Raw genomic sequence first — 15491 nt, 5'->3', positions numbered from 1 at the left:
ACATCAGTGCTTCTCAGAATCATTAAACAAGCCTCAAACAATACTCCAGTCCATCAGTTCTGCACTTATCTAGCACATGATGTGCAGTACATTCACTCTCCTCCAGACCCAGTAATGTCTGCCCAGAAGACACGTGTGGACTCAGCCCAGGTTATGAGCATTCGTTGATATAATTAGATTGCCCTGTTAATCTAATTTTAGATTCATTCAAGACTTACCGAAGCCAAAGGCTGGAGACGCAGGGATGGGAGACGACTGGACAGAAGTGGAGGTGTAGAGACCGGTGACCAGCAGCCCATCGAAGTAAGTACTGGTGGAGATCGTCACTGCAGACACACAGAGAGAGAGAGGAGACAGAGGGTCAGAACCCACTGACCGATCACATCTGACAAAAATGCATCAAAAGTTAACTGTGAGAGGCCTTTGGAAAAGTTATTTGGTACTCAAAGTAAGAAAACAGTTAAATGGATTTTCCATCTTAAAGGTTTACTTTGTTATCGTTTGAGGGGAAAATGCTCATGGTGCATGGGAAGAAGAAGAAGAAGGCTGTACGTCCCCAAAGCTTCGTAAGCTGAAGTTGATCGTAGCTCCATTGGTTTCAGTGGGTCTATGATGTACTCAAGCTTATGATGCTTTGGGGAAATGCAGCGCTCGTCAAAGTTAGTAGTAATGTAGATCTTATTTGGATTGATTCAAAGATTCAAATGATGACTCGTTTGGACTGGATGCTGCTAAAGAACAAGACTCAAATCATCAATATGATCATTTGGGCTAATCACTGAACAAATTAATTACAGAATCTGAACATTATTCTTCTTTTGGGAAAAAAATAAAAAATAAAACCCACATTAGGTCAAGGAAGCAGTGCCTTTCACAAAAATCAAGATCTGAATTAGAGGTCCACATGGAGGACTAGAGACCCAAGAACCCAGGATATGTACAGGTTCAGGTCTCTATTTTAAAAGTCTGGTCGGATGCCAGAAAAAAAAATAAACTAATCAAAAATTACAAAATGAATTTGTTCTAAAGTACACAGTCCAACATGTAACAACAGCCGATGATGTTTGGAAAGAGGATGCATCTCTGAGCTCATGGTGCTCTCTCTGAGGTCCTGTAGTATTGGGCGAGTGACAGAAAACAGGTGCAATTTCCATTTCATGATTGGCTCATTAATCTGCGATACACCACCTATCATGCTCACAAATGGTCTGTAAATCCAACTCAAAAGCATCAAATGGAAACAGAATATGATTTTACATTGGTTCCTTTGGTTCCTCAAGTCCATCACTCACTGCTCAGCTAATTGCAATTTTAATTACAAGCACAAATACGCTTCTCTAGTAAACGCATGCATTAATCAAAGCGTGTCTCATAGATTTGTACAAACTGAGAAATGAGACAAAATGAATGTATGTAGTAATCAACAGGATGGCACAGCTGTGGTCAGGAGACACTGAATGGAAAATAACCCAGAATCCTCCCGAAGAGCTGAGAGAGAACAGATGTGTGTGCAGGAGGCAGCCATCAAAAAGACATGTTAGCATGGTGAAGATGTCACTAAACACTGTGAGAAAATACATCTTAAAAGAGTGTGAGACTGAGAGAAAAGGTGGAAAACAGACTACCTTGACATCTGAGTCTGTAGAAACTAAACATCAGCAAACATAATCAAGACACATGCAGTCATATTAAAAAACAGCAACTTCATTTCACTGCACTCTTTTGGTTCTTTTGGCATTACAATGTAGCATTGCTGAAACTGGGCAGAGTGTTTATATCCTTGGCTTGAGAGAGAGAATGTTGAGTTTATGTGTTATATTAATTATGTGTGTTTTTCAGCAACATGAAAAAAGAGCAGACGTGTTTGTGCTGAATCTTCTGTTATGTTGGAATTACTTTAGGTAGAAGAGTGGAGCTTGTGCGGTTGAAGATGCGCTGTAAAAGTGCAGTAAAAGCTCTTTGTTCAATTAAAGACAGTGTACTTCATGAATAGACTGGTCATTGTTGAGACAACCATTTTTTTTTTTAGAAAAAACCTGGTTCAAATCCAACAGGAGATCTGCTCTGAAAGCAGGCTGCTGGTTTAACCAACTATTTGACAAAATCCCAGGAAGACATATCATGAAATACACAAAGAAAATCATTATTATTAATAACATTAGTTCTAGTTTAATTATTATTTTACAAAAACAAATTACTAGAGACTCTCACTATTTCTTTCTTTATGAGGACTCAAGGGAGAGGTGTGAGCACTATGTGTGTGTAAGAGTGTGTGTAGTTCGTCTAGACGTGGATACACTCTGGATTAAAAACATATCCCTCGTTCCTGCCTCTCTCCACCGGTGCCAGCTTCAATAATTCATCCTCTCACTGCCAGTGTAATATCTAGTCCTCTCGCTCTCCATTTATCCTTTTTTTACTGCATTATTCTTTACTTCGCTTCCTAAACAAGTGCAACTCAGTATGTACGGATCAGGGTTTTGGCTTTAAATCCAGTTCATTCACATTAAGTCATGATATCAATGAGAGAAATACATTGTGGACATTTTATCAGCAGATTTTGTCAACAATTTCTGTCTTTTCTTCATGTAAAGCTGTCGTACAGTTTCAGAATGCATTTGAATATAGCGCACATTGTTGTACTAGCTGCATTTAAGGAGCTTTAATAGTATTTCTATTCTTTTTGGAGTTTAAAAGCACTTCAAAGATTTATGCAAATACAATATTGGCAGAATTGTAATTTTTGAGTGAACTCATCCCTTAAAAGTCAAGAAAATGCGCATGCACCTTGACAAATTCAGATCCCAAATAGCGTTCGCTCTCCTCACACGAGGCACCTCGGGCTCAAAGCATCGCTCCCTCAAGAGCACACAGCTTTTCATGCAGGAGAAGCGTTCGGAGGCGGGTGGGAGTGCAATGCGAGCGATTGGGCCAAGAGGTTATTATGAGCAACAAACAGCACAGTGGAGGAAGGCGAAAACAGGGATGGAGGGACGTCTGGAGAGGCCCGTGGAAAAAGAGTGATCGATGAAAATGAAAGACGTAAATAATTCAGAAATCCATCTGAAAGAGGAGCAGAAGCGGGAGGAGAAAAGAGGAGAACCTGAGTAACTCATAAAAACAGACGTATTCACCTGCGGGGGTTTGTATGCGCACAAAGCTGTGCTTTGATGAGAACTCTTAACATTCACTCCACACCCGCACACACTCAAACTCTCCCGATGAGCAGTATTTGACTCTCTTTAGCAGAAAGAGAGACGACATGCCACTGGGAGATGGAGATGTGGCAGGTACATCGACACAAAACTGATCTCTTCCATCAAGTCTTGTCCATCCAGTCGCTCCCTCTCTCTCTTCCTCTGTTCCAGCCGACCCATCATGCAATATAGATGGTGCGATGTAGTACGCCTCATTACCAACACACACTGCCACGCTGCTGTTTAAGTATTGATAAACCTTGGGCCTGGAAGCCATCCCTGGACTCGCTGGCGTTAACAGAGGGGGCTGTATTCTGTTATAGAAGAATAAAAAACAGAAGAGGGGGGGCCGTATTGGGACAAAGCGCAGGAGTGACGCTTCTTGAATCGTTTTGGAAAGCGGTTCAGCAGGTTCAGACACGGATGGCTCTATATGTGTGTTGCTGTCATCTGAACAGCACCTGGTGGCACCCTGACGCCAGACGCAGGAGCAGAGGAGTGAAGCGAGAGCAGTTGGCAGGACTGGGCATTACCTCACTCCTAGTTAACAGCACGGCAGAGGAACGACGCCTGACAGTGTGTACAATGAATATTAAACCTTGATGTGTTTGCAACAGTTGCTCCCAGTCGAGCACAATTATTCAGACCCCTTCAACACTTCTCACATTATCACAGTTCACCATAGTTTAGAAAATGGCAATAAAATATGTCGGAACAAATTCATCATAGACAGGTACTGTATGTAATAAATTATCAGCTGTAAAATTTAAGCACACAGTTCGATAAAACCAATTTATCTCAAACAATTACCAAACAATGCTTAATTTTGTTCAGTCTGTGGAGTAAAAAGATCCGATTAATAATTAAAGAAAAACACTTCAGCAAAACATGATCATGTCAATTACATACATACATAGAGTTCCCGTCGGTGATTCTGAAATCACTGTATGATCCCAATTCTGTCCATCATAAACATAAATGTCATTCCACCCTGTCACAACTGTGACCCCTCCACAGTTAGGAAAATTACGGCTCAGCCTCACAACTACAGAGCTACACTTCTACCTCTGTGTATGTCAGAAGATACAGGCAATATAACAGAAACATCACCCCGTGGCCTTCTGAGCAGCATTTGACATCCCACTGGAAGCATGGTGTGCCCTTGAGAAGCCGGAAGCGTGGAGAGGCCACCAGCAGTGACCCGGTCCATCTGTTCCCCGGCCGGGCCAGTCTCAGAGCCATCTCCCTGCCTCTCAGGCCGAATCCTGCTCAACCAGGGACCTGCGGTTGAAGACACCGGGCTTCTCCGTATCAGTCAGCATCGGTGTGGAATGTGTGATGAGTTTACGTGTGTCAGTGACAGCTGGATAGGACTTATCAAACTGTGATGATTCTCTTGCGTAACCCTCTCTCGCCTCTCTGCCCTGCTGGCCGTGCCATCTGCTGTTGTGAGGGCCTGTTGCTGTCAAACACGCTCGATCGCTCTAACAAACATTAACAGGTCGACTTCCTGAGCAACAGCTTCTTTAATGATGCTCCTAACCTCTTAATAGATGCTAACCTCCCTTCACATTTGCTCTGAACATTTGCTCTGAGTACAAACAAAACAGAAGGCAGAGGTGATCATGTTAGTCCATAAGGAAAGATGAAGACTTACAACATTTAAAACAAGCAGTTTTATGGAAAACCAGTTTTAAATTGTGCAACGTCCGATCTGGTGAATAACCCTCTTGAAACAGAGCAGGATTCTTGCACGTGTGACACTAATGAGAACTACAATAACAACATTTGCCCAGACCGTTTGACCCAAGATAACTGCACTGAGCTGGAGACCATTGATTGGCTCTCTGACCAGTGTTAGGCTTGTTATCAAATGGCTTGCAATAAGTAAACAACTTATTCAGACATCAAACTTCCCTGGTGAAAAAACAATAGAAATATCAAGTTCTAATGGTTTCCAATACAAATAGCATTACAAACATTACAAACCATCAACTTTTAACCACTAAAACTATTTAAAAATGGTTTTCTGTAGTGTGTTTTGAGAAATAATCCATTAGGATTCAGTGGTTTTAACAAGCCACCAACAGAAGGTAACCAGTTACCAATTGAGACCCACAGAGTCTATTACAGTGTCCATTAAAACCAATACAGTTCCAGAAAGTAAAACACAATCAATATGACTATTACAAATTTTGTGATGGTGTTTTTATTTTTCAGGGTTGTTTTCCATTTCTTCAACTCTTGATACACTATATGGCCAAAAGTAGATGGAAAGTCCCTTCTAGTTAGGCTTTTCCTGTTTTTTTTTTTTTATCTTACACACACAGTACATGTGCTTCAGGCTTTGTGGAGCATGTCAATACCCTTGTTCACAATAATAATAATAATAATAATAATAATAATAATAATTCATTAAATTTATATAGCGCTTTTCTAGGCACTCAAAGCGCTCTACATAGGCAGGGGGTATCTCCTCATCCACCACCAGTGTGCAGCATCCACCTGATGATGCGACGGCAGCCATAGTGCACCAGAACGCCCACCACACACACACACACACACACACACACACACACCAGCTTACTGGTGGAGAGGAGACAGAGTGATGAAGCCAATCAGCGGATATGGGGATTGTTAGGAGGCCATGATGGTCGGAGGTCAAGGGCGAATTGAGCCAGGATGCCGAGGTCACACCTCTACTCTTTTCGAAAGACATCCTGGGATTTTTAATGACCACAGAGAGTCAGGACCTCAGTTAAACGTCTCACCCGAAGGACGGTGCTGGTTGACAGTATAGTGTCCCCATCACTACACTGGGGCGCTAGGACCCACACAGACCACAGGGTGAGCGCCCCCTGCTGGCCTCACTAGCAACTCTTCCAGCAGCACTAGCTTTCTCAGGAGGTCTCCCATCCAGGTACTGACCAGGCGCACTAGCACTAGTGACTCACTAGCACAAGAAAGAAATGGTTTACTGAGTCTGGAATGGAAGAACTGGCCTGAACAAAACCCAAACCAGAACCCCAACAAAAACGGTGGTAATGTTTACCATTAATGCCTCATAGTCCACATTGGGAAGTACACACATGGATCTATAAAACTTGGCTACGGCTTGTGTGTAGACTGTAGTCAACAGGTCAGAACCTGACATCACTGATGCTCTTGTATCTTAACCATTTAATTTCAAAAGCATGACATTTCCCTGCTCTCCTGGGAAAGCCTTGAACTGGATGTTGAACAGGGATGCAGGGATTTGCTCACGTTCAGACACGAGCATCAGTGAGCTTTATTCTCTAAGCTGAAAGTTCAAGTCAATAACAAAAAAATCCTGACCAATGGCTACCATTGATTTGTGAAACTGCACAGATGCACACTGGGGAGTTAAACACATGAGCTGAAGGTGAACTGTATTCTGAGGAATGTTTCCTGCAATCGAAAAATGTATTCATGAAATGCACTGACAGTATTCAAATAAAGAGAAGAGCTACTGGAGTCAGTGAGAGTCTTCAGTCCCTGAAGCTTCATCCCTGTGAGATCTCCCGTGTGTTTACACTCCCACAGTGTGACGCTGAGGGAAAGGGATTCTGGGAGCGTGATAAGCAGAGAATGCACTGCGTTATGCAAATAAATCTACTCTAACCCCTCTTTTAAAAAAAACACCCTACCCATTTGCACTGCTGTGTTGCTTTTCTCTTTTCTTGTGATTGAAAATAACAAAACGAACAGGCATTTATGAGAAGGAAAAAATTTGTTTTCAGGATTATTGGGTTCAGGATCTCTGCCAGCACAAGCTTGAATGTCTGTGCTCAGCAAGATGACTGTAATCACTTCCATGTGCTCAAATGCTACAGCAGTTTACAGTCAAAACATTCAATGCAATGACGACAGACAGATGGATAATCTTACACCTGTCGATAAACCTCGCGGAGAACAGGAAATGTCTAAATGAGGTCAGTTTGGCTCTTCTCGACCCCTGGCGGCCCTCCACACAAGAACATTCCTCCAGAACATTTCCATCTCCAGAGCTGCATCTTTTCCTCAGAGATACAACTCTCACGTAGACACTAAACACCCAGAGCTCTGTTCCATAAACACACTCCAAACACGCTGAAGAAACTATTGGGAATGTCATTGTGAAACAGAGAAACTCAGCCAGGGCTTGTGTCGTGTTTTTCTTGATCTCATTTCAGTCAGCACAAAGGACAGTTGGGAAAAAGCTCTCACTTACAGCATGTGATCTGGACACCATATGAAAGTCAGTCAGAATTCTTTGTTATTTTATTGAAGCACCTGAATTAACTTTGATTTGACAGCTCTGTGTGTGTGTGTGTGTGTGTGTGTGTGTGTGTGTGTATGGGGGGCAACGTTTATTAACCTTTAGCTCAGTGGTTCACTGATGATCGCTGTTGTTTGTGCACATGGTGTTCTTAGAGCAATGTGATCAAAGATTGCTTTGACCATCACACAGTGTGGCTCAATTAGAGAAGTTTTCGACTTTGGTTTATTTAACGTCTGAAACAGATGTCAAGAGCAGGTGTAAACCAGATGTTTCAGCTGATTAGCTGGTTTATAACATGTGCATCATTGTCACAAACTAATGCTAAATCTATTAGGAAATTTCAAAAGGATCTACCTTGAGAAATATTAAGTTTTAATAAAAGTGCAATAGAAATGTAAAAAATCATGATTCCTGGGAGAGAAAAGATCTGTGTATGAAACAAAAGCACAGACAAGATAAAAGAGAATAGTAAATCACTTTCACCTGCCTTGCTCTTGGCACGGCCCTTCTCAGGTCTGATATTTCAAACTGCAGTTTTTATGAGCTCAACAGTGCACATTAGCACATTATCTATATTCTACTCATTCACAGAGTATGCAAACATCAGCCACAGCTCGGTTACACCGGAGTACTTTCTTCTATTGAAGAAATTCGGTCTTTTAGTGTTTCGCAAGTAAGATCCACCAACACTGGGCGGTTCTGCCCCTAAACTTCCAGCATATGGAAATAATATGTTGTGTTTGATTGATGGTTCGGATACTGCGCTGAACTTAGTTTTCAGCATTGAGAAACTCTTCATCTGGGGGTTTGTGTTCAGAGGAACCCCTGAGTCTAAAGACAAGCCTCGCTTATTTATTTTTACAGAAAAACTCTAACTAAATCTAAGGTGGATTTAGAATATGTGTATTCCCAATGCAGATGCCCCAGCTGTTAAAATATCGAAACATGATAAAAAAATTTAAAAAAAGACTACTCACACTTTATAATAAGGGTACATGATCCTGAATGAATACTTACTTCAACATTCATTCAAGTCATTCATGAAAGCATGAGCTAACAGAGACCCCACCTGTTAGTATTAGCTGTTTTCTATATATATTGTTCTTCTTTTTGTAAAAATTGTTCCTTGACATAGGTTTGTCACCCAAACTAATAAAAAAGGCTTAATTGAGAGTGCAGTTATGTTCTGTCTCTTTTAATGAACTGCTGAAGAACCACTGAAGAGCAACTTCAACTTTAATTATAAATAACGGCCACCTTATCTACATGCTAGAACATTAATGCATTAATTAACATTTATGAGTAAACTAGATAAAACAGGCTCTAAAAAAAAAAAATTGATTGCGAAAAAAAAGCATTTCATATTGTTATCGTTAAAACCTTTGCCACCTGCAGCTTCACCATACACATCACTGGTTGGAATATGACTAGTTCACAATCATTTACACGCATCCTAATATTCAAACAAACCACTCTCTGTCTCTCTCTCTCTCTCACACACACACACATACACACACTCATGCACACATTCTCTCTCTCTCACACACACACACACACTTTCTCTCTCTCTCACACACAAACACACACACACACACACAGCGGTCAGCCACATGTCAGTCAGGTAGAACATTGTCTCTCTCTCTCTCTCTCTCTCTCTCTCTCTCTCTCTCTCTCTCTCTCGATCTCTCTCTCACACACATTCTCTGTCTCTCTCACACACACACACAAAACATATGTAAACTTATGCATCACGAGATGTATGCACGAGTCATATTCAATCGTTTACACACTGAACTTTGTCTTGCTGATCAGACATTTTCAGTTGTACAGGACCTCTTCCTATCTGACTTCATTCAGATGGAGCTCTGTCTGTCACTATCGGGATACAGGAAAACACAGAGAGATCCACGTGCAGGTATGTCTTTTATTAGGGGTAATCCAAATCGTAAACAGGAAGGGGTCAAAACCAGAGTAGCAATCCAACAACCTAAACAGACAAAAACACAAGAGCAAGAACAAGACTTCGAAATTGACGTGAACTATACAAGGACTCTGTGACACATACTAAGACAGACAGGGTATAAATACAAAGGGGAAATGACAAACACTAATGGGGAATGGGCTGAATGCATTGATAAATGATTAGTGACAGCTGAGTGCAATGAGAAGACAGAGATTGTGGGGAATGTGTTTCAGGAAGTGACAGACACCGTGGGGAAGGAGGACATCTAGTGGTTACCAAGGGAACACAAACCAGACACTGTGACAATACCCCCTCACTACGGAGCGGCTACCAGACGCTACAAGACATGACTAACAAAACAAGACCAGGAGGGAGGTGGACAGGTGAAGGCTCAGGGGGAGGGACGGAGGGCCAGGTACACAGAGGGGAACAGGGACAGGAAGTGAACAAACAATCAGAAAAAAACAACAACAACACAATACAATCAGGGTGGGTCAGGGCGTACATGGACCCAGGACAGTGGCGACCGTGCAGGATTGCAAGGCGGAGCAGAAGACCACCACGTCCGTGTGGTCGAGACCGGAGCCCCCCAGGATGGAGCAGAAGACCACCACTTCACCAATCCAGCCGAGATGAGGAGAGGCTCCAGTAGTTCAGCAGAGACATGGAGAGGCTCTGGTAATCCCATGGTGTTTAGACTGGATTCCAGAATATCAATGCTGACTTGACTCTGCTCCTGAAGATCATTGGTGACTTGACCTTGTTCATGAATTTCAACGGTGACTAGCCCTGACTCTGGAAGGTCATCGGTGACTAGCCCTGACTCTGGAAGGTCATCGGTGACTAGCCCTGACTCTGGAAGGTCATCGGTGACTAGCCCTGACTCTGGAAGGTCAATGGTGACTAGCCCTGACTCTGGAAGGTCATCGGTGACTAGCCCTGACTCTGGAAGGTCATCGGTGACTAGCCCTGACTCTGCAAGGTCATCGGTGACTAGCCCTGACTCTGGAAGGTCATCGGTGACTAGCCCTGACTCTGGAAGGTCAATGGTGACTAGCCCTGACTCTGGAAGGTCATCGGTGACTAGCCCTGACTCTGGAAGGTCATCGGTGACTAGCCCTGACTCTGGAAGGTCATCGGTGACTAGCCCTGACTCTGGAAGGTCAATGGTGACTAGCCCTGACTCTGGAAGGTCAATGGTGACTAGCCCTGACTCTGGAAGGTCATCGGTGACTAGCCCTGACTCTGGAAGGTCATCGGTGACTAGCCCTGACTCTGGAAGGTCAATGGTGACTAGCCCTGACTCTGGAAGGTCAATGGTGACTAGCCCTGACTCTGGAAGGTCATCAGTGACTAGCCCTGACTCTGGAAGGTCATCAGTGACTAGCCCTGACTCTGCAAGGTCATCAGTGACTAGCCCTGACTCTGGAAGGTCATCAGTGACTAGCCCTGACTCTGGAAGGTCAGCCATGACTAACCCTGACTCTATAGGGTCCACGATCACCTGACTCAACTCTGGAGAATCCACGGAAACCTGACTCGACTATGGAGGGTCCACGGGGACATGACTCAACTCTGGAGGGTCAACAGGAGCCTGACTCGACTCTGGAGGGTCAACCGTGGCTGTCATTCTGTGCAGAGGCGCTGGACAAGCAGCCATCTTGTGCCATGACTCTGGAATGGCAGCCATCTTGGGCAGTGGCGCTGGGTTGACGGCCACCTTGTGCAGTGGCAATGGGCTGGCAGCCATCTTGTACCGTGGCGTTGGCTTAGCAGACGTAACATGAACACTCCTGGGAATCTCTAGGATCTTGTTCAGCATGGAGAAATAATCCAAGAATGTCTCAGCAGCCATCTTGGGCAGTGGCGCTGGGCTGGCGGCTGTCCTGCATCGTGGCGTGGGGCTGGCGACCACTTTGTGCTGTGGCGCTGGGCTGGCGTCCATCTTGCCTCGATGTGCTGGACTTGCGGCCATCATGGGCAGTGGTGCAGGCTCGGCGGACGTGCTCTTCCTCTCCCTTCTCCGTCCACCATGGTGAGACGGCGGCTCTGATCCGTCCCACACGAGCCCCGGGTCGAAGGGGGGCCATGGTAGAGAGCGATGCTGAGCCTCCTCTTGACCATTCCCTCCTCGGCGACCTCCCCTGGTCCCGCGAAACACGACCAGGTGGGTTCCCTTAAACTGATTGCTTCTCTCCCGCTCGGTGGCTGGGGAAGAAACACCAACTGACATACCGCTGGATCTCGTGTGGACGGAGTCCTTCTGTCATGATCGGGATACAGGAAAACACAGAGAGATCCACGTGCAGGTATGTCTTTTATTAGGGGTAATCCAAATCGTAAACAGTCCAGGCAGGGGTCAAAACCAGAGTAGCAATCCAAAAACATAGACAAAAACACAAGAGCAAGAACAAGACTTCGAAATTGACGTGAACTATACAAGGACTCTGTGACACATACTAAGACAGACAGGGTATAAATACAAAGGGGAAATGACAAACACTAATGGGGAATGGGCTGAGTGCATTGATAAATGATTAGTGACAGCTGAGTGCAATGAGCATAACAGAATTACCCATGTGGGCTGAACTCTCACAAACAAGTTTTAGCTAATAACATGACCTTTTTTTGTATAGGAAGCTATCAAAGTGGGAGTGCTAATTACAACGACCAGTGTTGTTTCACACAGAACACGGCCAGTGGAGTGTTTTTTTGGCTCTCAGGGTAATGTTCATGAGCTGGTGACGGATCTGAAGACTGGATTGAGACAGGTTTGAGGACATGGAGAGGTTCAGGACATTATTGGTGAGAAACGCAACCATTGACGTTTGGTGCCTTCAGTGATGCAGACGCTCTGACACAATCTTAAGTTTAAAGACATTTTCTGATCTCTCTTCTCTTTCCTCTCTCAATAAAGCAGAAATAAAACAAATGCATCGATCGATTCTGAATGGGTCTAGGCCTCCAGCGTCACAGTTCTGATCAGCCAGTGAAAGGTGCTGTGTTGAAGTGAATGTAATCAGCTGGAATGACACGCTGCCCGAGGCTGTGATTACAGACGCTTCAGAATCAGCTCAGCTTTCAGGACGACCAGGAACATATCAAATTAATTCACCAAATAATAATTGCTGTTACTGATACAGAAACATATCCACGTTTCTTTGAATTAATTAAGAAGACATACAGCATTTTTGCATTAGACTAAAACAGTTCTCTCTGGTTTTAGTTTCTGGGCTGTGTGATAATATATGTCTTGTGATAATACTGTAATTGTTGTTTTAATGATGTGCAAACTTACAATATTTGAGCACTCACTCACTTCACTAAAAAAGCAGGCCTTGATGCCAAATCACATCATGATGTAGAAGAAAAAACACAGCCATTATGACACTGAGCTCAAGATACAAATGTTAATTATAACTGTCTGTTTTTGCTCTCTTTCTCCAAAGAAAGTATTTGCAAACAAACCCACAGAACCTTTCAATGAGTCTTTCAGTGAATTAATTGCCCATTCAGAAAGAAGTCACTTCATTTCTGCATGAATAACCCATTTAATCAATTACTCTTTCAATAAAGAGCTCAACTTGAAAGCAAACTGATAGCAATTTTAGAGAAGCAATTCACAATCTGTAATTCAGCGCTAACAAGCAAAACATCGACGACCCCACGTTCAGCAACCCTGAAGAGCATTTCACTCATTAGAGACCACTGGATCATTTCATTTCTAAATGCAGACACTGAAATGGCAGCTTGGAAAAGCGTACAGATGGCCTGCAGGTTGCTGCATCATTGCTGGCCATTTTGTATTGAGTTTAATGACGACCTGGCACAGTATTAGCATCTCTCTGGCATGTTCGACTGCCATCATCACTATCCAGGGTGAAGCCCATGGCCAGATGCATCGGATTAATTCTGAGCCGTGTTTCACTGTCACATTCGCAGCCAAACAGGCAGCCGTCAGCGCAGGCCCTGCCCATTAAACAGCTATCACATTATGCAGAAACACATCACAATGGGCTGCAAAACAGTTCATGAATTATTGCATCGTAGCTTTGGAAAGTATCTCGAGCGAATTCATTTGGTTCCACTGAGAGGAGTCATTTTTCTTTATCTAATGCCGCACAAATGTGCAGTCTGAACTTGTTCAATGTCACAGTATGGGTTCTGTAATCAAAAGCACATTTTATAACATCTGAATTGCTCACACCTGCTATTAAAATCCTCAGAAACCTTCAAATGACTCAAATCAGTCATGAAATCAGAGTCCCATCAGATCAGAGCTCCTCGTCTGTTAATATGGTTATTAAACAGGCCCTTAATTATCTTCACCTTGAGACTCTCCTGCATCCTCAGACGACAAACATGTGATCACAAGCCAGCGCAAGAGAGTTTCACATTATAGGGCTTCAACAAATAAAGTGTGTACTTGAGAAAAATCGATGAAACTACTCGCATTTTTGTGATACGCATCCGCTAGACCCGTTACTTTACAATAACACACTTCTATAGACAAAACATAGCTGGAATACATCGGAGAAAACATACAGATTACAATTAAAATATCCACCTTAAGGTGGACAGTCTGCATCAAATTAACATTAAATTAAGGATTAAAATGCTACACTTAACCCAAGTTAATTTTATTGTCTTGAGGACAGTAAATGTAAATGGACTATTGTTATATAAATGTAAAATAATTCAGTGTGTGGTTCCATCATGTGCCTTGTGTCATCTTCCACATGCAGGAGACAAATGATACAGACTCCATCATCCGGGTGTGAAGACCTTGTTCGGATGCAGTCAGTGATCCATTAGACAGCTCCTCTGTGTTTCTCAGTGCATGTGGATGAACGGTCACAAGAGTGCATGAATCAAACATTAGTATATCAATTCACAAAAAGCAGAGCCTGCTGAAACTGAGATCTGATTTCCCAAGAGACAGAAGAGCGTGTCAGACGCAGGCTACAGATCGGCTCAGCATCAGTGATCCACTGTAAAGCTCGTCAGTGAAAGCCCAGCGAGTAAAGTGCACCGAGTGAACAATGGCAAGTCTTCCATCATATTCAGAAAAGTGCTCATGCCTCTGTGATGGCTTTAGGAAAATCAGAGCCCATTAAACATCCTCCAGCTCCTGAATAGTGACGGACAGATCACGCTTTCACATGTGAAACACCAGCACGCCTCACCAGGATCCTTCCCTTTACAGGAGGAACGAGGGGAAATTTAACAAGGGCTTTGTTCATAATTCAGCTCTCAGCTGTTCCTCAGTCCTTCTCAAACAATCCTGACTTTTCTTACTATAGGTTTCCTTTGCTTCTAGAAACTATTTCTGTCCGTGGGCTTGTAGAACAACACATTATAGTCGAGAAGCACTGCAGCTGCTTTATTTGAGAAATAAACTGTGTCTCTAATATGATTCACACCTATTGTTTAAAGATGCAGCTGGCCACAAGCCGTATAGCCTCACTCCTAATGAAACACGTCTGCCTTTGGGAACAGGCTGGATTATATACCCTGAAGAGAAACCTCCATTATAATCTAACGTCACAGAGCTCGTTGTGAGGATTTCTGAATATCATGCCTAACTAAAGAAGACGTTCTCAGTGGAAATAATGCAATATTTCAAAATGCTGCTGCATAGTTTCAAACTAATTTCTGTACTATTCGCATAGTAATCAGTGTCCCTTCAGCACAGAAGCAGTCATCAGGAGCACAGCTATATTGAAGCAATAGACAACAATACACTGTATGGGTCACAATTATCCTTATATATATATGTGTGGTGCAGGTTCACATTTGTGTAGTTGTCCAGTCCATCTTTTCCATCTGTCCTGTCCAGTCTCTCATCATGACTATCTGTGTCTTTGTTTCCAGTATATTAACACTCTATAAATTTGCAGCACTTTGGCTCGTTCTCTTTGTCTTTCAGTCCTTCCATTCCCATTAATCCCCAGAATCCTCACGACCCCCGAACACACAAAGACAGAGGCGTGTGTTTGAGAATGAACACGTCTCTGTAGATCTCACGGGTCTGGATGAGGAAGATAAA

General features: G+C 43.3%; 1 protein-coding gene across 4 annotated transcripts in view; it reads right to left on the bottom strand.

Annotated features, from left to right (window-relative positions):
* Window positions 1-15491, bottom strand: part of LOC113118734 (reelin) — a 108926-nt gene that overhangs the window by 91955 nt on the left and 1480 nt on the right. For all 4 annotated transcript variants that reach the window (XM_026288141.1, XM_026288142.1, XM_026288138.1 and 1 more), the window contains exon 2: window positions 219-326. In XM_026288141.1, coding sequence (XP_026143926.1) covers window positions 219-326 — 108 coding nt within the window. The remainder of the gene's footprint in view (window positions 1-218; window positions 327-15491) is intronic.

This window comes from Carassius auratus, chromosome 18 (genome assembly GCF_003368295.1).
Source record: "Carassius auratus strain Wakin chromosome 18, ASM336829v1, whole genome shotgun sequence".
In the NCBI taxonomy this organism is placed as follows: domain Eukaryota; kingdom Metazoa; phylum Chordata; class Actinopteri; order Cypriniformes; family Cyprinidae; genus Carassius; species Carassius auratus.
This window is presented reverse-complemented; position numbering and strand designations above follow the sequence as displayed.